This window comes from Lygodium microphyllum, chromosome 24 (genome assembly GCF_053477565.2).
Source record: "Lygodium microphyllum isolate KBCC chromosome 24, Lygodium_microphyllum_v1.1.10, whole genome shotgun sequence".
Classification (NCBI taxonomy): Eukaryota; Viridiplantae; Streptophyta; class Polypodiopsida; order Schizaeales; family Lygodiaceae; genus Lygodium; species Lygodium microphyllum.
The window spans coordinates 26,188,400-26,211,500 of NC_141158.1; the positions used below are offsets into that span (position 1 = coordinate 26,188,400).

The 23,101-nt window shown below is 39.3% G+C and overlaps 1 protein-coding gene across 3 annotated transcripts; it reads right to left on the reverse strand.

The window, feature by feature from the left end:
- Positions 1–6,236: 6,236 nt before the first annotated feature.
- On the reverse strand, positions 6,237–10,859 carry LOC148014929 (uncharacterized). 3 transcript variants are annotated; one of them, XM_087665767.1, is made up of 6 exons: positions 10,614–10,859; positions 10,270–10,351; positions 9,392–9,589; positions 9,107–9,231; positions 8,873–8,997; positions 6,238–8,785 (listed from the first exon to the last, which is right to left on the reverse strand). In XM_087665767.1, the coding sequence occupies exons 2-6, from the start codon at positions 10,327–10,329 to the stop codon at positions 7,650–7,652; spliced, it is 1,644 nt and encodes a 547-aa protein (XP_087521893.1). In that variant the 5' UTR covers positions 10,330–10,351; positions 10,614–10,859; the 3' UTR covers positions 6,238–7,649. The 3 variants fall into 3 exon arrangements, with proteins under 3 accessions (XP_087521892.1, XP_087521893.1, XP_087521891.1); XM_087665766.1 differs by lacking the exon at positions 10,270–10,351 and having other exon boundaries at positions 6,237–8,785; XM_087665765.1 differs by having other exon boundaries at positions 10,270–10,859.
- Between the last annotated feature and the right edge of the window lie 12,242 nt (positions 10,860–23,101).

Sequence of the window (23,101 nt, forward strand, 5' to 3'; positions counted from 1 at the left end):
ATTCAAGTTAGAATTACCACCTCACTGGAAAATTCACAACACATTTCACATTAGTTTGTTAAGACCATTTAGAGGCCAATTACCTGTACATCCTGTTTATGAAAACCCACCTTTGTTAGAAGAACAGACTGAAATACTTGAACCTGAAGCTATCATAGATACTGATTTTATGACCACTAGAACTGGCCGAAGATATTCTAGATATCTAGTTAAATTTAAGAACCATCATGTAGAAGAAGTACAATGGATGCACGCTAGAGACTTAAATGCTTTCCCCACTCTGTTAGCTCCACATTGAGCTAATAGCAATTGAGGTCAATTGCTATCCCACCCCAGGGGTATGATGCCAGGAGGCATATTTCACGGTGGATTCTGTGCCACGGTGGATTCCGTGAGGTTTTACGGTAGATATCGTAAACTTTGATTACCGAGGCTCATACACAAAGTGGATTCTTTGTGCGAGAAGTTGATGGGGACGCCTGTCCTTTTCGGGCGTTTCATTAATTTAGTGTGTACATGGGTGATTCCATAGCGGGTGATTCCGCAAAATGCATATTAAATTAATAAACGTTTATGAGTTTAGAGTGCGCACTCGTAATAAATTAAGGTTAGGATTGATTTCTAACCAGTTGATTTATTTATGTAGCTGAAGACTGCTAGGTATTCACTTTTGTCGGTTTAATTGTATTATTTTACTAACGATTGTGAATGCTTCAATTGATGTGTAGAGATACCAGCAGTGGGGCGGAGGAAAGCATTGGAGGATAGCGAGTATTCGATTTATTACTTATATTTTGATGGGCGCATACCTTAGGCATGGCGCCTATATTTTGTCGCGGCTGCCTATTTATTGAGGCGTTGAATATTTATTTATTATTTTGTATGCGCATGGACGCACGATTATGTTATTTCTACTTGGACATTGTATTGGGCATGCCAGACTCTTTGGGCACCGCCCGTTAGCTTTATTCCTATTTTGTGCTAAAGCAAACTCAAAAGCTAAAAGCTTGCTATTTTGTAATTTGGGCTATTATTTGAGCTTGAAGATGATTAATACATAAAATACATGCTTTGTGGAGCGCTCACACAAGTCATGGGGGGAGATTGCACCCAATTGGTCTCTTGTTCATGTCGTGCATGCTTTTTACCTTGAATTTTGTACAAAACGTAGAGTTCTATTGTTCTTGGGGACCTTCCGGCATTCACTACGCAAGCGTACAGCATCCGATCTACGCACCAATATGTATGGGTTCTCCCTCTTTGGAGTTTATAGAAAGAGAAACGTTGCACTACAAAACGATGAAACTATAAATGCATAGATTAGGCTTTAGGACAGTTTGTCCTTTGGCATTAGATAGACGCTTCTGGTCCGCGAGGCCGTGAGGGTGTGGTTGTCTGTCATGAGCATGAGATCCGGCTAGTGCCATAGCCAGTGCCGACCCATTTCAGGTCCCATCACTTTTCAATGAGAAAGTTCGTCACACGGAACTTCCATGAAGGATAGTTGTTCTTCTCGAGCTTCTTAATAATGGGATTTTCAGTGTTATGTGCCATTATCACAAACAAGAATACAACAGAGCAAGCTAGTCTTCTGCAATCTTTCACAATTACGTGCACAGCAATACACCAAGCAATCTTTTTCACTGATTGCTCAATAGTACATGTAATCTGCAACCTGTTTGTAGATAAGCCTTATGTTTACTTCTTGCAAACACCTCAAAAATTACAGATTCGCAATTTGTAACCTATGCATCCACTTTCGATCAATACAGCCAAAATCACAGTGTACCCTGAAACTGCTGTTCGCAACCTTGCAACTCTAAAACGAGGCCTGAAACGGCCTCAAACGCCCAAAATAACTGTGGAAAAGCCCTAAAGTACTAATCTACAAAATATACAGTGCTCTGCTCGCACACCAGATCTCTCAACAATCTGAGATTTTCGCTCTACCCTGCTTCGGTGCCTCCGTAGGCACTATCCAAGAGAGAAAGTGGAAAAATGAGAGAGCTTCTTACCCATTGCTTGCTTGCTCGAACCTTGCTTTTTCTCCTTCACTTCAGCCTTCAAAATCAGTCTCTCTCAGTGGCGCGGCTCTGATACCATGTCAAGAATCGTGTGATGGGGGGGATTTGCTTGAGCTGCTATGCCAAACACACACTATATACACAAGAGGAAGCTTACTCAAGAACACAAGAAGAGAGATGGAGGCCAAAACATTTTCTTGCTGATTTTTTTTTCTTCTTCCACACACTATACAATATACACAAAGTATAGATAAGATACAACATAAAGGAAAGCGGCCTTTTAAGTCAAACAGTGCATAATCGACTATACTAATCGACTAGTGCTATATCTTTGCCAGCTGTAGGTAGGTGTAACAAACTAAATATAATAAGTGATAAGTCAATGGCCATGTGAGTATCATAATGACCACCAATCTGCTAAGTGTAGATGTGCGAACCCATCTAGCCAGGCGGTCCATCATCAATGTCCGCACGTGTTGAGCTTGCCATCTCAACAATGGGGATATGTTCATCAAATATACGACAATAGTAAGTGATGCAATAAGATTGTTTGACTAAGTATACTTTAAAGTCTTTCTTGAATAGTCTTATTCATGTGCTTGGCAATACCATTCTAGGGCAGTCAACTGACGCTTAATACCCCTCATCACAAAACTACTAAAATGCTTTAAAAACATACTCACCTCCATTTTCAAACCTTAAGTATTCTCAACAATAGCAAGCCAATGTTGAAAGGTGGATAAGATATTTGATTTCTACTTAATAGAATATGCCCAAACCTTACGCAAATAATCGTCAATGAATATAACAAAGTACTTCATGCCACCCAATGACTAACAAGGCATGGGACCACATACATCAAAATGCACAAGAGACAAAGACTCACCCATGCGTATAATGTTATGCTTCCTATAAGAATTGCATGTCTCGTTATCATAAAGACAATGGTCTCAAGAATCAAATAACCAGCCATAATGACAGCATACCAATGCAAAATCCAAGAGAATGAGTTGCTATAAATAAAACAAAGGCAAAACAAGAGGGAATGCCAAAATATAAAGTTGTCTATCCACTGCAAAGAACAAACCGTCAAAGTACAATGTGTGCTCTCCAAGACAATGCTAAAAACTGTAATTACAACAATGTTGTAATTAATGCAACAAGATGACCAAGACCACAATGGGTAAATAATTAAAAAATACCAAGCTCTTACTGCCATGAATATCAAGGTAACAACCGAGATACATAAGAGCAACTAGCAGTGAATAGGTATACAACCGATACTAAAATTTATCATAAAATCAAGGAAGTCTAACCAATATATCCCATAGGCATAGACATCGTGCATCTAAGAGATCTCAAGATCCATCAAATACACAATTGATTGAGCAAAAAGTAATGAAACTAAATGCATAAGCAAGAAACATCTATACATCACTAAATCTTTCTACTAATAGAGGTAAGTGCAATGCTCAAAGCATGTAAATCAAATCAATCCACTAGTAAGTGTAGTGACATCTAAGAATATCCAAGAGAGAATGTATATAAGGCAAGAGTCCCAGTATCTCAATAAACCAAGCTCAACTACGTAGAAAGTCCAAAAGCTCTAATGCAATGTATCCAAGTAAATGCAAATATGTCAAAGGCACATCCAACTAAAGCATATCCAAAGTGTAAAAGAGCAATGCAAGGCTCAATATATCAAGTACATAACATGCCAATGCCCATAGGCTTCCAGTGTCCAAGGTCCTTTGCACCCCTAAAACAAGCTTCAATAGGAAACAACAAGTCAAGAAAAAGTAAGAGCACAATGCATACTACCTTGGAAAGAAAAGGGATGAACTGCTATGAAACCTTCAAGTTGAAGCTTTTGTCACAAGTTGAAGTAATGATGAAGAAGCTTCTCAAATGGTTAGCTCTAATACCAATTGACTGAAAAAGCCCAAGTGAAAATACGAGTAGGTAAAAGCAAGAGAGATGCAAGCTATGAAAAATAGAGTAAGAGAGCAAGATAGAGAGACACAAGATGTGGAAGCTCCAATAGTCACAATGTGTGATTGGCCTTTCCTTATTCAAGAGTTACTAAAAGAGTAAAGAATAAAGTGATAGTGATGGGCTCTTGCCACCTACAATGTATAAGTATGTGGCCATGATATGTGAAGTAAATACAAGGTGGCATAAGCACAAACACCTTTACCCCCAACACTATACTCAAAAGACCCTCATGTTTTTGTAATAGAGCTTGCTCTAAGAACAAGTTTAAGACCTCAAATTTGTTTTGAGCCTATTAGTTAAAGTCAAAAATACTTGAATTTGTATAGGATTTGTTGTACTACATTAAAAGCATTTCAAAATACATCAAGGAAAGAATATACTTGTAAGATTTTACGCGGGGTACCCCTTATAATATTGAAAGAATTTTCAAAGTATGGAAAATTCTTCTTTTTTAATAGATATTATTGGGCCTAAACTTCAAACCCTAGTTTTGGCTTAGCTAAGAATTCGTCACTTCTCGAATTTAAGCCACCTAAATCATCCCAAAGTTGCTTTTTTCTCTAATCCTTTAGCCACTCTAAGGCTAAGCATTACTAAAAACAAACTCTCCTAAGAAACATGAAACTATGTGAGTTGTAATCTAGAGATACTTTAATTCTTATGGTTTGACCTTGTCAATTTTATTGTAGATCTCCATGTAGTGTCATTCTATCTTCATAGGCATATTGGCAACCTGAAAACCTTTATGGTTAACCCGAATGATTCCTTGAAGTATCACCTTATATTCCTAGCTTATCTTTAAGTAGCACTATCGTCATGCCACAAACTTCTTGCCCTTTGTCAATATAAGGATAATTATTACGGATTGAAATTTGGGTACATGTGGCCAAAAAGCCACAATAACATTTATATGAATTACATCATTCATCAATGAAGATAGAAACATCGTGTAGGAGTTGCTCATCTACACATGATCTTTTCAAGGTCCCTTTTATATGGTTCAAGCCTTTTTGCCTCACACTCTTGTAAACCACTTGGTGTCACCCCAATATCATTAGCTAAACTTAGCTTTAATATGTTCTTTAATAGCAAACTTCTATTTGTGACTCCAATACTTCTCTCTTTCCTTTGGCCTTATTGAACCAAAAAACTCAAGGACAAGATCTTAAAAAGCTATCAACTTATGAGTCACATGCAATCCATGGGATCCTGTAATCATAAGAGTAGGAAGCCATAACTAACACCCTTACAAAACACTAGTCCACAACTAATAACAAAGAAGAGCAATAGGGCTTTACTACCTCCCAACCATATCATGTTAAGCTTACCTTATAGTTCTCTTGTTTTACTTTGATCATGGAGTTGTTCAATTACTCAAGTGAGGAGTAATTATATTAAACCTCTTTTGATTTTGACATTGGCCATTTTACTTCCTCAAATCTCATTCACACATTGTCTTTGTACCAACTTTATTTAGTTTATCTTTATGAATTGTTTCATAATGTCTTAATCCAACTTGGTGGATGCCTTTCAAGATCCAAGCCACGAATAAGTCCATTTATACCAAAAACATATTCTAAAACATCAAACCTCAGTGTTGTAGTGGCTTAAGAAATCTAAACTCAAATCTAACTTTGGAGTAAATGTAGCCTATCTCGGTGACCAACAAAACCTTGATAAGGCCTCTTGGAAGCTCATCACATTGTTCCCACTATCATGATCAACTTTTTGTGCTTAAGAGGTAGTGTTAGAAAGTTGCCTACCAACTCTCATAAGGATCTTAAATCTAACATCCTATCAATGCTAAAGCAATTGAATTCCAAACACTGGACCTACAAGCTATTTCATAAGAAGCTAGTTTCTTTAGCTTAAGCTTGTTACATCTTTATCAAATGTATTTGCTTTACCTCTTCTAAATCAATATACAAACCGCACTACCAAAAAAAAACTTATTCTAGAACGACCAACATAAGATAAAGAGAAGCTTCTTTAAGAGTTTTGATTGTGTAGAGTAATTAAAGTCAAGATTTTTATACTCTACGCTTGGCCTTAAATCAATACATAAATAAATGACCTAAACTTCCTCTCCCTAATGAAGAATTAGTTTAAGAATTTACAAACCAAAAGATTGGATATCATTGGTTTACATTTGTACCAAAGAAAAATTAAAAGAGTGAGGATGCAATTAAGTGACACCCCAATAAGCAAAATGCACTCCACCCCAAGTTATCAAAGATTCTATGAAAAGTATGTATGATATTTAGGCACTAAAAGCTATGGCAAGATTGGATATCATTGGTTTATATTTGTACCAAAGAAATACAATTGTTATTACATTCAAAGATTGAGGAGGCAATATAAAGTGACCCCAAAAACGAAAACACACTCCACCCAAAGTTATCAAAAGTTTCTGCGAAAAGTATGTATCATGTTTAGGCACTAAAAGCTATGGCAAGAGTGCCACTCCAAGTATAGGTTTAATGTGAGTCAAGCAATCAAGCCATGTACTTTTTTTACATTCCAGTTTGTGTAAAACCTAGAAACAATCCATCCTTGAGCATCATTCTATGTGAAATCTTCACTTGTACTACCTAAGTGTGTTTGATAAAACTTGTCAAAACACCCCAAGTTGTTATATTTGAGTGGAATACAAACATTTCTAGTTTGAAAACACACTATGGATCGCTCGAACAAAAGAGATTCAACCAGGAACCGGTAAGTGTCACTGTATGAGTCCCTTTGCCTTACTACCTACCAATTCCGTAGATCTCAGGTAGAGCCATTCCTGGCTAATATGTCGGAACGTGGAACAATGTGCAGATGAAGCTAATAAAGTCCCGTATAGACAGTCCCAACATTCAACTTCCCATCTTTAGAACTTCATGTGGAAGCTTGAATGACGTTTGCTCAAGTGTGTTCAAAATATGAAGGGTGTGCAGACGATGATGCAGAAACACCGAAAGAGTGTTTCTTCAAACATGAAGAGAGAAGCAGTGCCAAAGAGTTGGATATCTGTAAGCAGACGACCTTAGCGCCAGCCATTAAGAGCAGCTTCAAAACACATAAAAAAGCATGCTGTATACAGCCTGTGAATCTTTTCTTCTGTAGACTGAACTTTAAGAACATATATACATTATCTCAGTCGTTTGTTTGCACCTCAGGGTTAATTGCCCGCTACATTTTGTTCATGTTTTCATACTTGAGGCAAGCTCCCGGAGGGAAAATTTCACGTTCAATGATCGAGGGTGTACCAGTACCCCTGATTTCAGGTTCAGTGATCAAGAAGTGCCTGATGGAGTACCCAGACCTTACCTTTTGGGAGTATTCATATGTTTTTGCACACTTGCCAGGGTCTCCTAGCTTGGCATCCTTTTTCAGTTTAGATTGATGCTCTGCTGGCTTACAATTAACATCTTTAAAGAATGTAAGGGTTAACTTCTTCCCAAAGGCCCCCTATGCACTCTTACTAGCTTCTGATTTACATATTCTGTTCCTTTCTTTAATTCAAGTTGCACTTCTCCAAGTTCGCATGTTTGTGGTTGGAAGGCTTTTTTGCATGCCTGTGGCAATCTCAGGTTTTCCATCTCTGATTGCATTAAAAATGATTATAGCCTGCTCTCTTCTTAACCTTTATCTGACAAATGACGATATGCAACGACTTTCCATTTCTGATTGCATAGATTGGTGTAAAAAGTCACAATTTGCTCCTTTCTTGCATCCTCTACGTGAATGAAAATATACACAAAGTTTTCTGGGCTTGTTGCATGAATCCCTAGGTTCGGCTGAAGAATTCTGATTATTTCTTGCATCCACACAAAGCTTAGGATTCACCTGCATATGTTTAGTTTGTTCGCATTTGCCATTCAGGTTTCCCATAGACTTTTGTTGCCAATAATGCATCATGCTTGCATCATGTGTATGAAAAGCACCACAACAAACATCAACCACAGATTCTGCCCTTGGTGTGTTAGAGGAGCTTTTCCGATCTATCAGGCTAGGTGGATTAGACAAGACCGGTACTCTAGTTCGATGCTGATCATGTTGATGGGAAACTTGGAAACTAGGTGATGCATGACTTTGTCTTGGTAGATTAGTAGAGACACGGGTGCTCACATTAGCTTTTCTCACATCTAACATGACACCCATCTCAGGCACCAGCCTGTTTGAGTAGTCAGCTAGAGTTCGTCTCCTTGATACAGTAACTGCAGATTCTTCCTGACGTGTTGATGCTGAAGGTGAAAATGTGCACTCAGCAGCACGAAGATGCATCTGTGCTCTCGGGACCTGCACACCAGTACTACTGGCTATATGTGAAGAGCTGACAACAGACTTCCCTACAAAGGTAAAGGGAGAGATGCCATTTTTCTCATGCATCACTCCCCCTCCTGCAGCTAGACTTATAGTGGTTGGCACTATGTTTTGTGGTTCATGATTATTTCCATTGGACAATGATTTATTCTCCAAGCCTATATGCGATTCCCTCACTAGTTTTCCAGGGCCTTCCCCACCTACAAGCAGAGGTTTCAACAGTGCGGGATTCGTGAGAATCTTGACAAGTAGCTCTTCATCCACAAGACGACTCCCTCCGACAGCCTTGAGAGCCATACATGCTGCAGCTGCTGCTGCAGCAATCTCAGGATCAGCAGCAGATTTCACCTTATCTGGCCCATGATCAGTAGTAGGAACCTCATTGTGTAAATCACAATTTAGTTTGCTTGTAGCCTGATTGTTGTCCAGCTTTGGACAATCTTTCACACTGCAATCCCCTGTCATCACCAAGGAAATGATACCAAACTATTAGAAGTGCAGCCTCTAAAACATCAAACAACTCAACACAGATTCCCGGCGCTCACCTGCTAGACAGTCCCCCACTTGGATATTTCCATCATACTCATCTTCATCTTCCACAGCAATGGTTGGGATCTGTGGAATTGAAGCATCATCAACATTTTGATAGTCCACTGGTGGTTCAATAGGACTGTGAAACAATGACCAATGTATCAGCTAGCTGTTGGAAACAAACTGTGATCTGGATTGACAAACCGACACAGAAGAAGTGGATTATATAGCAGTCCTGGTATTTATACCTGTAAGGTATGGAGGATGTACGAGGATAAATGGCCTCTAGCTCCTTTCTCTCTCTGTCTGGTTGTAAGTTAGATTCCACACTTTCATCCCCAACAGCAACCATCCAAGCAGACTCCAACAGAATCTGAAGAATGCGACCAATCAATTGAAGATTTAACTCAAGCTCACGCTACTGATAAGAGATGTATGTTGAGAAGCACCATGCAAGCAAGAATCGTGAGTTCACAACAAAGCCAACATCCATGAAGCTGTGCACTTAAATGCAACAGCATTAAAATTAATACCTTAGGGGGGCAGCACCAGGGCTTCTCAGCTGTCAGGGACACGACAGGTGGTTCATTTTTTCGAGCCCGTTTTGATGTAACTTCCAAACCTGTTCTTAAATCTTGCTTATCTCTAGAAGAACTATGACTCTGAAGAATTCCCCGAGTGATAGATTGCTTAACTGACAAATTCTCAGTCAAGTTATCATACAGCCGCACCTGCCATCAAGCAGGCCAAGCTTTAAACGCATGGTACAAACTACCACTTCTGGCTATAACGCAATTAAAGCACAAAATACTACCAAATTTCTGTCCTCCATAAATAAATAAGATTCTGGCCAACAATAAGCAACTTGGGTAACTGTGACCGAGGCTTCACTTCTTTTCATAACTATACATCATGAACTTTATGATGCCATTGATACATTAATAATTCTTCTCTCTAAGGTCATATACCGGGTAGAAATTTCATTCTTATTTTCCTTAATACTTACTACCTACCACTTCCATGACCATTGCAGAAATGCATCCAACACACTAAATAGCACGACATTACAGAAACCTTTGTACCAGTGCCCACAGTCGTGAACACATTGACAGTATCTATTCGTGCAGACATTGTACTGTCCGTATTCATGAGAAAATATCCTGTCTGTTTGGCCACTCGATTGTAGACGTACTTGATATTGATTCGTGCGTAAGAAACATAAACATTCAGGAATACCGAGATCCCGTCTAGCAGGAGAGCCGATGTATATGCTAATGATTCATGTGCAAACAGTAGAAATATTGTGGACTGCAAAGATCGTATCTAGCACGGGAGCTGATGTGTCTGGTAACTAAAACATGCATAAATCCTGTAAAGCACAAGAAATATGGAAAAGTGTAACGGTGCCAACCTCGCAGATCTTCTCATCCGGTGGCCAAGTGACAGTTTTGCCCCTCTTGCGCTTGTGCATGCTACCATCGCTTGCGAAAAGCCTATCAACACGCAGTGAGGGCTTTATTCCACTCAAGTGCTGCTGATGAAACATGACCCCAGCCATCCAAAGTTACAGTACACACACGCGCACTCAAAGAGAGGAAACGCACGCACGCACGCTCAGGCAACACCGGCAACCTCGAACGCACAGGCAACACCGTCGACCAAAGGTGTGCTTTGCGGGAGATGGAATGTGTATTCTGTGCGTTTTTCGCTGCAAACCTTGATCAGAAGTTATGGAAAACGCAGCAGGTGGTTTACCAGATCTCTGAAACGAAAATACAGATCTCTGAACCCGTGCGTCGACCTTTCTGCGTCTGCCTGCATGCTATGTTCTGATGTGAGAAACGCTAGGGTTTGCGCGCCTTACTGCTTATGCTGCTGTGCGCTACAAATCGACGAGGCAAAGGGCAACGAATCCGAGATGCTATTTGCCGCATGCAGACGCCCCCCCCAGCAATTCAAAACCCTAGCCTCTCACAAAAAGAATACCTTTCAAGTTTGCGTTTCTACAGAACCAAAAAATAGAAAACCCAGCGTTCAAATTTGAGGCGGTGCGCTTAAAATCATGCAAGTGTACTTACTACTCTCTCTCTCTCTCTCTCTCTCTCTCTCTCTCTCTCTCTCTCTCTCTCCAGCTAATAAAATCTAAATCTAATCTCACTCGATGAAATCCAAAATTTTAATTTTACCAGCGCAGAGTTCGCGTAAGCGCAGGTGTTCATTTTGCCCACGCAACGCGGGTTTTAAAAGAGCCTATAGCACAATGCTCTTTTAACTCCCCTTCTCTCTCTCTCTCTCTCTCTCTCTCTCTCTCTCTCATTATTTCTCACGACACATGTTTGAACTAGGTTGACATGTGCAGCTCAGTAAATGAGTTTCAAGTTCTATATGCAATTCTTGCATGTTTTTTATGTAGTAGTTTTACTGATGGTGTTTAGACATGCGTCATGTTTCAAAGCGAAGTACATTTGTAGATAAGTTTTTGTGTTGTTTAAATACATGGAGGATGTCGAAAGGAGAACGTGTATGCATCTGCAGTTCGAGTCACTGATCATGATTTTGAACATTCACTTTTTTTAAAAAAATCGTAGGCGCTATGGCCACGCGGAAATAAGGACGGAAACACTGCATTTTCCAAGGTGATATCTAGGCAAGGTGAGGCTCTTGCAGGCATATCGTCCGTCCAAAACATCGTTCTTTCGACGAGACCATTATTATTCCGTAATATGATGCATGTGAACTCGTGTTGATAGACTCTTTGGAATGCTCGGCTCAACTATATTTTCCCAACAAACTGTAACATCTTTCATTCTTGTGATCTGCTTGGAGCATTGGGTCGAATGGAGAGCTTTCACGATGGAGCTCTATAATCCTTTCGATGGATTGCCTATTGAGATGCAAAGATGTCCTTGGATGTGGATGTTCTACTATAGCCATATACTTCTGGATCGGTGGATTACGTAGCATGTTAAAAGCAAACACATCCACAATATCAAATATAGTCAAGTCAATTCTAGTAGATGGCTGCGAAAGCGATCCATCATTCCAAGTGACTAGAGGGTTATCGAGAATAGAGCGACGATCCAAGGTTTCGTTTGCAATCACTCTTGTTTGAGATGGATATATCAATGATGCTCAATAGTAGTTAAAGTTGTAATGGCTTTGCATTGAGAATTCATTTTGTGTAGTCTGGTAAGAGTGACACCACATATTTGTTTCTCTCTTTCTTCGCAAGACATAGTCAACATTTACTTATCATCATGTTGACTCTATGTTGTTTGCATGTAAGGATGAGAATAGTGCTTGACAAAGCCGTTGTAACTTGCATTTCTTGTATAGATGGATCGTTCTTTTGCAAGTTGATAGCATGATGTTGAATTGTGACTATACCACAAGATGCACACATTGTTAGTCTTCCAATTATGCTTTCACATTCTGTCATCCAATCTATGTTGTACCAAGTTGCAACGAATGGTTTTAGTAATGTTTTTCTAGAAGCCATAGTTTTCCTTTTTTCTAGAAGTCTTGAAGGATGCCTTGTGACTTTGTTTCTTTGTAGCATCCATTGATGCTAAAGAACAATATATTTTTATCATAAAACTGCAGTATACTTGTTCACGAAAAAAAATGTTATACTTTGTAATTTCTTTTTTTTTAGATAGTTTATTGTTTTAACATGCAAGGATGATGATTTTTTTCTTCTTAATAGTAATTTTAATAAAATCAATAAATAATAATAGTACTTCAAAAACCAAAAAATGAGAAAACATGTTATATAGTATGCCTAAGAGTTACCACAAATCTCTTCATAATTAAATAATTATAGGAGAGTGTTATTCCCCCATCCATTCAAAATATCCAGTTTATTGAAGTTTTACGTTTTTGTTTTTTCTAATACCTTCGAAAGTTCGTTGCGCTTTCATTTTCACCATACGTTCAAAACATCGTTTTCTTTCATTTTCATTTCATTACTATTTACTAATCCTAAAAAAGAATGAATGACAGATTTGAATCTAACCTTAATAAACTTTTAAAAAATGACAAATTGTTTAAACTAATCCTTGAAAGAACGAATGATGAAGATTTAAATCTAACCTTTTAGCTTGCAAATGCGATGACCTAGGAACTAACGTTGTCAAAGGTTTTCGAAAACAAAGTCACATCCACAGAGGACCTTGACGAATTTTAAGATAGAAGATCAATCAAGCGAATAAGCAAGATGAGAAAATGATAGCAAGACTCTGTTTTATTTCTGCCAATAACAAATACAAGGTACAAGAAGAAGAAACCCGAGCGGCCTCTGGGCTTAGGCCACCCATAAACTCCTTCTCCAACTCAATGCTTTCAAATCCAAGCATAATCTCTACGTTATACAAATTGCCCCCAGAGATTGAACTATCATACATTGTCCATATTTATAGATTATGTTGGCCTTCGATCTGCCCTGTTCCTAGATGCTTTTCATGAAAGCAAACACACAAGCTTTTTGCCTTTCTGCTTCAGTTTTTAAGATCTCCATTATTGCTTTATATCATAGGCCTTTTCTTTCAAATTTATCTATATGTAAATAACTATTTGAGAGAGCATTACAAAGGCTCTTTGTAGCTTTCTTTCAAAGCTTTTATTTCTGTAGCAATCGCAGCTACCTTTGGTTGCGTTCCACTTTGTCAATCTGAATAGTGTCTTGAACTCCGCAGATTTCGGAGTTGCATTTTGACAACCCGCTTTTGATGCTTTTTCCAAAGAGCTTTACAAAGCTAAGCTTTTTCTTAGCTTTCACTAAGCATTCAGATTTAATGGCACAAGCTTTCGCCTCCATCCTGTGGCCAAGATTTTCGGCCTGGTTGCTTTTGGGGAGCTTGCAGTTTTCGGCGTTTCGTCTTCTTTTCATCGCAGACAATTTCAATTAGCTTTCAAGCTAATCATAAGCTTTAGCATACAATCATTAGCAATTATAATTTTAAGCTCCTTTCATACTAAGTCCCATTTAAATTGGTTTAGCACTTAACCTCTTTCACATTTGCACTCCATGATCTAGTTATTGTAAGTAGTCTTTCACACCTTAAGAGTTCTCTAAGTCCGGTTTTTAATCTCTGCCACCCGTAATGTGTCTCATCTTTGGAATTCGAGTTCTCCAGTGGATTTCTTTATCCTTGGCGACTTATTTAACACTCCTTGGTAGTTTTATTCAAGCTTCCTGGCATCGGGTTTTTCAATATTTTTGACACACACACACGCACAAGCATTCATTCACACACACGCAGAGATAAATGCACACAGATAATATTATTTACAATGGAATGAAGTCTCAGCACACACACGGGTTAGAGACGATAACTGGAAATACAGTTATGGGAAAGCTAGGGTTCATACACACACAAACATGCAAGTCACATGCAGAACAAAATGCAAACACAACGACTAGGTATACACGAAACACGAATGTCACACACACAAACTTTTTGGTGGATTCCACACCTCGGATGCGCAACAGCACGACATCCACCCCCTTTGATCATGTGCATTCTCCAGATGGGCCAACTACCCATGATCATTGTCGTCAAGATCCACGAACAAATCAATCTCTTCGTCATCTATTTCCAGTATATCAGCAAGGTTATCTGACATATCATCTGTCTCTTCTACTGGAGTTTCTTCTCGTTGCTCTTCTCTTGCAAATTCTTCCAATGCATAATCCTCCTCATCTCTTTTCTTGAAAATATTGATTCTTTTTCCTGCAATGGGCACTCTAAGCACTGTCCCATCCAATTCTGTCAGCTCATATGTTGCATTGTCAAAGACACGTCTGACTATGTATGGCCCAAACCATCTTTTCACCATCTTCCGAAGTGCAGTATGCTGATTTTCAAGGCTGCTATCAAAGACTAATACCCAATCTCCCTCTTCTATTGCTCTAGGCCGCAAGCGATGCCTGCTGTTAAACCTATCCTTATTTCTAAGTCTAGCAACCTTCAACCTGTCAATAGCTAGCTGAATATCCTCTAGGCCAACTGCCGGATCCGAAGAGCTAAGAGCTCCTCCTTGTCAAATCCTCCTGCCAAGGTAAAATTGACCAAGTCAAAGCACAAGTCTCAGTCGGCATAACCGGTTTCTGGCCATACATCAACTCTGCGGGCATATATCCTATGGTAACACTGTGAGTCGTACGATCAGCCCACAAAGCAAATGGTAGAAGTCTCAGCCATTCTCCAATCCGTCCTCTGCATGCTTTAGCTAATGCTTTCACTATCGGCGGATGCCCTCTTTCACTCTTTTCATTTCCCTCTGGATTGTATGTTGTGGTTAGGGCCAACTTGATTCCTAGTTGAGAGAAAAACTCCCTAACTTCATCTGCATCTAATTCACCGTGATCTGCAGTGATCTTACCCACACAGCCATACCTGCAGAAAATTTCTTCCAATAAGAACTTACACACTGCACTAGTGGTCTTCGTTCTCAAAGGTCTGCCCTCAACATGATTGGTAAGATCCTCTCTAGCCAATACAATATATCTCATCTGCCATAGACCCATTGGCATAATAACCAAGTCAACTACCCACTTATAATGAATGCATAGCAGATAGGTCGGGTGAAGCTATTCTTGATGACGCACTACGGAATACATCTGACAGTCTATGCAAGTCTCTACAAAGCGAGAAACATCTCTGTACATGCCTTTCCACCAATATTTTTCCTTGATTTTCTCATAAGTAGCCCACACTCCTATATGACCAGCCCAAGGACTCTCATGAAACTCTCTCATCACCTGTAAACTGGGTCTCTTTATCGCAAACAACCTGCAAGGGTAATCCAGCTCTTTTCTTCGGGTGCTTCCAAAGAAATCTGTCCTTGAGAAAATAACCATAGGCTTTTCTCCTGATCTTCTTGAATTCTTCATTTGTCCATTCATCTCTTTTGCTTAGTGTACTAAGGTACTTGCCAATCTGCAACCAATCTCCATCATAGAGTTCTTCTATGAAAGCCACAATATCATAAACATGGCAAACATGATCAACCATAACGGCTGAAATTTCTGCATCCTCTTTAACAAGTAGTGTCTCCTCATCATCATATCTGGCTCTAGACAGCATATCTGCCACCACTGGATTATCCTTCCCTACTATGTGTTTAAATTTTGGATTTAATGACTTGATGTATGCGATCCATCTCAGTATAGCTATGTCCGGAGTAGAGCAACTCGTAATCATACCTATCAATGGCAAGCAATCTGTCTCTACCACAACTGGGGCTCCAATAAAATACTCCTTGTTACATTTGAGAGCCGTAACAACCCCCAGTAATTCCCTCTTGATTTGCGGATACCTCCTCTGTCTCTCGTTTAGGACTTTCGCCCCAAACCAAATGGCGTACCTGTTTCCATCTACATCATCTTGACCCACATCCCAACCTATGCCAATTGGACTAGTGCCAAGTGTCAATAAAATAGGCTTTCCACAGTTATAATCCGCTTTCCTGAGAGTAGGAGCAGTCTGCAATAACTTCTTCAATTTCCGCATGGCTCTAGTGTGGCTCTCATCCCAATAAAATTTCTACCCCTTTCGAAGTAGCTGATATAAACAATCTGCTATGTGTGCAAAATGGGGTATCCAAATCATGTAAAACACATAGGCTCCAATGAATCTTCGTACCTCTGAAGTGGTAGAACAATACTCTATGATCTTTCCTATAGCATCCACCTTCGTAGGTGAAGGTTTCGTGCCATAATACCCACACATATGTCCAACAATGACAACCTCATTTACTCCAAAAATAGATTTCTGCCCTAATAGTGTCAAGTTCACTTCTTCTAACCTGGCCAAAATCTTTTCACAAGCTGCAATATGATCAGCCACAAAGTATCTGCATCCCTGCTCATTTAGACTCTCATTCTTCTCTTCTTTTCCACACCCCTTAATGAGCACATCATCCAAGAAAGGCATGGTAAGCTGAGGTATGTACTCACGAAGGACCTTATGCATGGCATTCATCGTATGCGCGACAGAATTAGTGGCACCTTGAGGCAAGGTACACATCCTGACAAGCCCAACAGGAGTTCTCATAGTGGTTAGGTCCCTGCTTTCCAAGGCCAGCTGAAACCGAATACAAGTCACCTAAAGAATAGATGGCACGTCCAACAAATGCTTTTGCAAACTCATCCACAAGTAGACCTATACCATCATTCCTGATAGTAACTCTGTTTACTGGTTGCATGTCCTGTATAAATCGGAGAGTACCATTCTTCTTTGGAACCGTAAACCGCCTATTTGAGTATGGCGCAAATGACGGCTCTAGGATTCCCATCCTGATTTTCTCATTCAGCAGATCAACTAGCTTTAGCATGTGTGCCCTAAGCACTCGAATAGGTTAGAGGTTCCAGGGAATATGAGGGATAGTAAAGATCACCATAGGGGCAATAATATCTGGATTCACACAGCCAATCTCATGCGAGAAGAAAGCAAACCCCCTTCCATGTCGCTCAAGCATATCCTGAAAGCACTGCTTCTCTGAGGGTAGCAAGAAATCACCATTTCTAATTTTTAATTCAACAAAAGCCTCTGCTGAAAATTTATGGCCTATATGCTCCGGGTTCCTCAAAATTGGCTGCTTGGTAGCCCTCTCTATTTGTTGATCACTGTTAGGTGGAAGCGGTCCAGCTACCAGCTTCACCTTCTTATCCATAGTCTTGTATTTCGTGTCAACCTTGGCTTCATTATGATCCTTTGTACTACTCCAATCTTGCTATAAATCAGCAATTCTGCCCTCTAGTGGGCTGAATATCCTCAACCCTCTGCTCTATGGACTACATAGGAACAGCCCTAAACTCTGGATGCTGAAATATTTCAGTAGTAAACTCTGTTGATTGAAAGTTTTCAACCTCTGTGTCTCTGTAAGGCTGATCATAATCAGCCGAAAACTCTATTTGCTGAATTTCTTTAGCACTTAACACTTTTTGTTGAGTCACCTCAGCCTCTGACTCTATCTGTGACACAAAATCTGAAATTTCATGAAACATGTCCAGCGACTGCACTGATACATTACTGGGACAACTTTGCATATTAACTTTCAGCATATTTTCCATCTCTGTCATCGTATCTGCACAAATCATACTATCATACATCCCGTCTATATGCTCATCATCCTCTAAAATACCAGCATTTTTCAAATATTTCTCCTTCCTACATATGTACTACCTGGTAGCTCTAGGCAACTCAGAAATCTTCTGATAACTCATCGAATTGTTTGCTGAAATTCCAACAAAATTGGAGGAGAAAACACTGCTGCCAGGAGGTGAGAACTCCAATCTCCTCTGCTTTGTACCACTGTCGTCTCGCGGGACAACATTACCTAATGAAAATCCGAATCCCTTGCAGTGGGCAAAGGCGCATCTCGAAGAGTATCCTTGTTTCTAGCATGATTTACACACACAGTCATAAACTGGACTGCTCTCATACCATCTTTACTGTGAGTCCGTGCATAAGCAGACTCGTCATCCATTACTTTCGTCTCCATGCGCGTCTCTGTGATGAATGGTTGTCCTAGGATTATGGGGTAAGAGCATGAATCCTGCACAAAGAAATGGAAATCCCCCTCTACATCTCCAATAGAAATCCTGACATTGGGATAGGCAGCATACAAATCACATGTAGTGTTGTTTGTGGCTCTCATACGCCACCCATGCTCTGCATCCATAGGCCATCTATTACTTTCATAAACTCCACAAACTATGAGATTAATCTCTGAACCATGATCCACCAAAGCAACATAAGGCACCTGTTTCTCTCCAATTTTTACCATTGTTTTTGTAGTTGCCCTAGCCCAATGACTCCATGAAAAGTGACTGCGCAGTACCAAGATATGCTCATCAGTTTCAGCATAATGCCCTCCCTCTCCTTTTTTTTCTTCTCTCTCTCTCTTCGTGTCTTCATTCTCTCTCTTTCCTTTTGTTTTCTCTCTCTCTCTCTCTCTCTCCTTTTCTTCTCTTCCCCTCTCTTCTTGCTTCTCTCTCTCTCTCTCTCTCTCTCTCTCCATTCATATCAAATTAAACTATCCATATATGCATCATATATTCATATAGTATTTGGTACATATCAAATTTCTAGGGTGTCCTTAAAGCTTAAACTAGGTGCTCTACGCCTAGTTTCCTCTTGATGCAGCACTATGCACCAACTTAAATTTTGGCACTTCGTGCCAAACTTTGAAGCAACACTTACTATTGGTTAACACATTTCTCATGGTGTTTTGCGCCAATGTGCTATTGATACTTTGTGTCATCATTGTCTCATTGATTTGGATTAAATCTCAAAGGAGAGAGGCTGCCCCCACAATTGTCATGTCCACCTAGCATATGTGCATTAGTTAGTACATGTATATGTGATAATCTCTCTCTATGTACATGTGTGCACTTGTAAATCTACACATGTGCATTAGTGTGGATGCGGATCTAGTCCTAAAACATATATTTACTTGTTACATCCACTTACTTGTCCATAGTCTCATCTCTTCTAAATAAACACACATTGACAAAAATGTCCACCAAATTGTTCTCGACAAAAACATATTGATTTTAGACCCTTATCGCATTTAAATATGTTGCTTCTTATTAAGACATCACCCCAACATTAATAGCTTCATCAAAACAAAAATACAAAAATGAGAATATTTAGCACCTCGATGCTGGCTATTCACCATCTAGGATAGTAGCATATCCTAAGGGTTGGGTTGTCTTAAGACCCAAGCACACACGTGCATGTGCACACACACACATAAAGTCATTATAAAATAAAAAAGCTTAAATCACAACCAATATGGATCTATTGGTTTGAATCTAGTGACTTCATGCTAGATAGCATAATTGAAGGATCCCAACACAAAAAATTGTGAATTAACATTGATGTCATTAGAGAAGATTGTTAGCTTCCAAAACTTTCTTAGTCTCAACTTGTAAGAATCACTTCTTGAATTTTTTGTTATTTGAATGGAACTTTGCCTATCATTATTGCATGCTAATTTCAATTCCAATGCTATAATTTAAGAGAAGGTTACATCTCTGAAGACAATAGAAAAAATACTTCTACAATCTTTTAACATCCCTCTTCCAAAATAATACAAACTCTTATTAAGAGAGTCACAATTACATGGTTGTAGAAGCCATGTTTTAAAACCAAAAGCCATGGTTTGATATATTTTAGTATTTCACTACATTAAAAGTTATCAATGTTTTAATTAAGCATGTAAATTGGTGCATGTAGGAAAATTTAACAATATATACATTGTGTAATTAGAAATCTTGAGTATCAATTTTTTGTAATGCCAAAGAGCAAGTGTAACATTTTTTAGTATAAATCACCCACCTAGAATAGGATCTCTCCACACTACTCATCATTAATATTTTTTAGATGCTACCCATGGTGAACGGTTGAGTAGGGCCCTTTCTCCTCCTCTCTCTTGCACACATGAGTGGTGTTAATGTCCCCCCCTCTCTCTCTATTCTAGGTATCTGGGCAATTACCATGTCGATTCTAAGGTCTGCTTCTTCTTATTCTCTCTCCCTCCCTCTCTCTCTCTCTCCCTTGAACCACCTTGAATCATCCACACACCCTACATAGGGCAACCCTCAATCATCCTACCGCCCTTTTCTCTCTCTCACTTCCTTCATGTTGGCATGTTGAGGCGAGGGAATTTAGGATGAAGGAATGTTGAGGCGAGGGCATGTTGAGGCGAGGGAATTTAGGCGAGGTAATGGCAGGTTGAGGCGAGGGAATTTAGGATGAAGGATGTATAGGCCAAATGGTAGCAATAGTGGTAGTAGAAAGAGGTGCGATGCTTGTGCAAGAGGACAAGCACTAGTGGTAGTAGAAAGAGGTGAGATGCTTGTGCAAGAAGAGAGGGATATGGAGAGGACAAATCGGAGCATGTGATAGTCGAGGGTGCAAGGAATGTGTGCAACACCTAGTGGTGGAGTTTAGTGCTAACTTGGAGCTTTTTGTGGGGTCATATGGGTCTCGGCTCTTGAAGATGCAATGGTAGCTACTTGATAGTTTTTCAATGGTAGCTACCCCTTGAACTACATAACCTACTTGACTAGAAGTTTCTAAACTAAGCCCATATGACCCCGATTGTTTTGCAATGGTGGCTACCCCTTGAAGTACATAACCTGCCTTACTACTTCTCAAGCTAGGTTTGGAAGAGGCACTAGAAGTAGCACAAGGCCTGGGGGAAGCTCATCATGGTTGGAGGATCTATAAGATGGTGAAGATTTTAGAAGATGTCATGCCTGGTTTGAAAGCTAAAATAGCTAGTTGTAGAGGCAAGAAGGAGAGGTCACAAGGACCAATAACTTTCAAATGATTCATGGATGCTTAGAGTTTTGAAGTTTTGATTTTGTAACGATCCAATTTTGTATCAATCTTGATTTTGTAATAGTTCAACTTTATATCGATCCACTTCAACATGTTGATATAAATTAAATTATGTGTGTTCTATTATAAATATTAGTTTGTTCCTACATGTGAGAGAGAGAGAGAGAGAGAGAGAGAGAGAGAGAGAGAGAGAGAGAGAGAGAGAGAGAGAGAGAGAGAGAGAGAGAGAGAGAGTCTTAACTTTTTATTTTATGAGCACTCACATAGTTCAAGTCCCTTGCTACCATGTACATCATGAAGGGCTGCATAAGCCTTGTGACTAAATTTTGTTTGTATGAAGTAAAGAAATGTAAGCTATTATGCCATGTATGCTTGAACATAAGTTTCACCTTTACCATAAGATTTCTCACCTATTTTATGATAATAACCTACATAATATATCCTCATTTGGCTTCTCTCTCTCATGCACTTCGTAAAATGTGGTTTCCGATCTAATTGATGGACTACCTCTCTAAGAAAGTTAAAAGGGTATTCAAATTATATATGGCTATTAGAGTCTTTGTTCTTATTTAGGCTAGCTATAGACTTTTCTAAATACTTTAGCATGTACACATTTGAGTCACTATTAAGAAAATTCATGTTCGGTGCACTTGCTCAATTTGTGCAAAATAGAAAATGAGTGCTAAACATGCCTCTCTCTCTCTCTCTCTCTCTCTCTCTCTCTCTCTCTCTCTCTCTCTCTCTCTCTCTTCTCTGTGGATCAAGTTGAAATTTATACATGTTCATAAAAGAGATTTGGTGTGCAATAACATTTATAGTGTGTGGAATGTACTTGTTTCTTTCAATAGTTTTCAGTATTATAGAGGACCTCTTGCATGTAACAAAAACAATTAACACCTTTAAAGAATAGCTCTACACTATACCTTCTAGCAAGAACTTCAATAACAAACAACACATATGCATGAGGTTGGTTAAATATGCACAAGGCTCTACCTTTCAAAGTGCTAGTAGAGCCAACCATTAGGGGAGCTTCTTTATCCTTTGCTTCAAAGCTTGGATTCAAAGCTTTAGCTCAAGGTTTCATGGGATCCATTGTTTCTTCCTCATTGTGAGGTATGCATCGAGCCTTCCCTTCTCTCGGCTTATTCCAGCTTGCTCCCAGCTTGTTAAGGAGCTTCCCAAGGCTACGTTGTGCCTTTTTGAGTGCTTATCAAGCTAAGAAGTAGGCATTCTATCCATAATGAGTGGATATAGAGCATATTGCAGAAGTCATAACAACTATGGTAGCTTGACAGTAGTTTTGTATTTTGGCCATAACTTTTGCATATGATATTCAATTCAAGTGTTCTATAGCTAGAAACAAAGATGCACCAATAGATCTGAGCACTTATAGAGTTGATTCTATGTAGTTTTTAGTTCTCTATTTCACACAGAACAATGTAGTCTTGATTTGGATAGTAAACAATGAGCTCCATTATGCATATTTAATGCCTTGGTGATGCTATTTTGGTGCTAGGATATCAAGATTATGCTTTGGATTGCTAGTTAGATTTTCTAGAATGTTATTGGCTTAATTTTGTTAAGTTTTATTTTTGTAATAACAGTTTGGGTAGCAAGTTATTAATGAATAACTTTATGCCTACTAAGGCTTGATGCTATTATGGGTATGCTACATGTCTACAGTGATGCTTAGCATTGATGAATGAGTCTAGATATGGTAATGATGTGCTTTAGCACTTGGATTTGAGCTACAATTGATGTACTTGGGATTTGGTTAGTTGCTTTGAGCTTCCATGCTTACGCACTTATGGGTATTGAAGCTTCATTGGACACTTGCTCTCAGATATATTTGTGATGTGCCTCTTGCTCACTTTGCATTATTTGCTT

What these genes read in the sequence shown, in the direction of transcription:
- LOC148014929 (XM_087665765.1), bottom strand. Translation starts at nt 10,416, where the DNA reads ATGGCTGGGGTCATGTTTCATCAGCAGCACTTGAGTGGAATAAAGCCC. An exon ending in CGGATGAGAAGATCTGCGAG is followed by an intron (nt 9,590 to 10,269) that starts GTTGGCACCGTT and finishes GCTTGATGGCAG; the next exon opens with GTGCGGCTGTATGATAACTT. An exon ending in AGTGGGGGACTGTCTAGCAG is followed by an intron (nt 8,786 to 8,872) that starts GTGAGCGCCGGG and finishes TGGTGATGACAG; the next exon opens with GGGATTGCAGTGTGAAAGAT.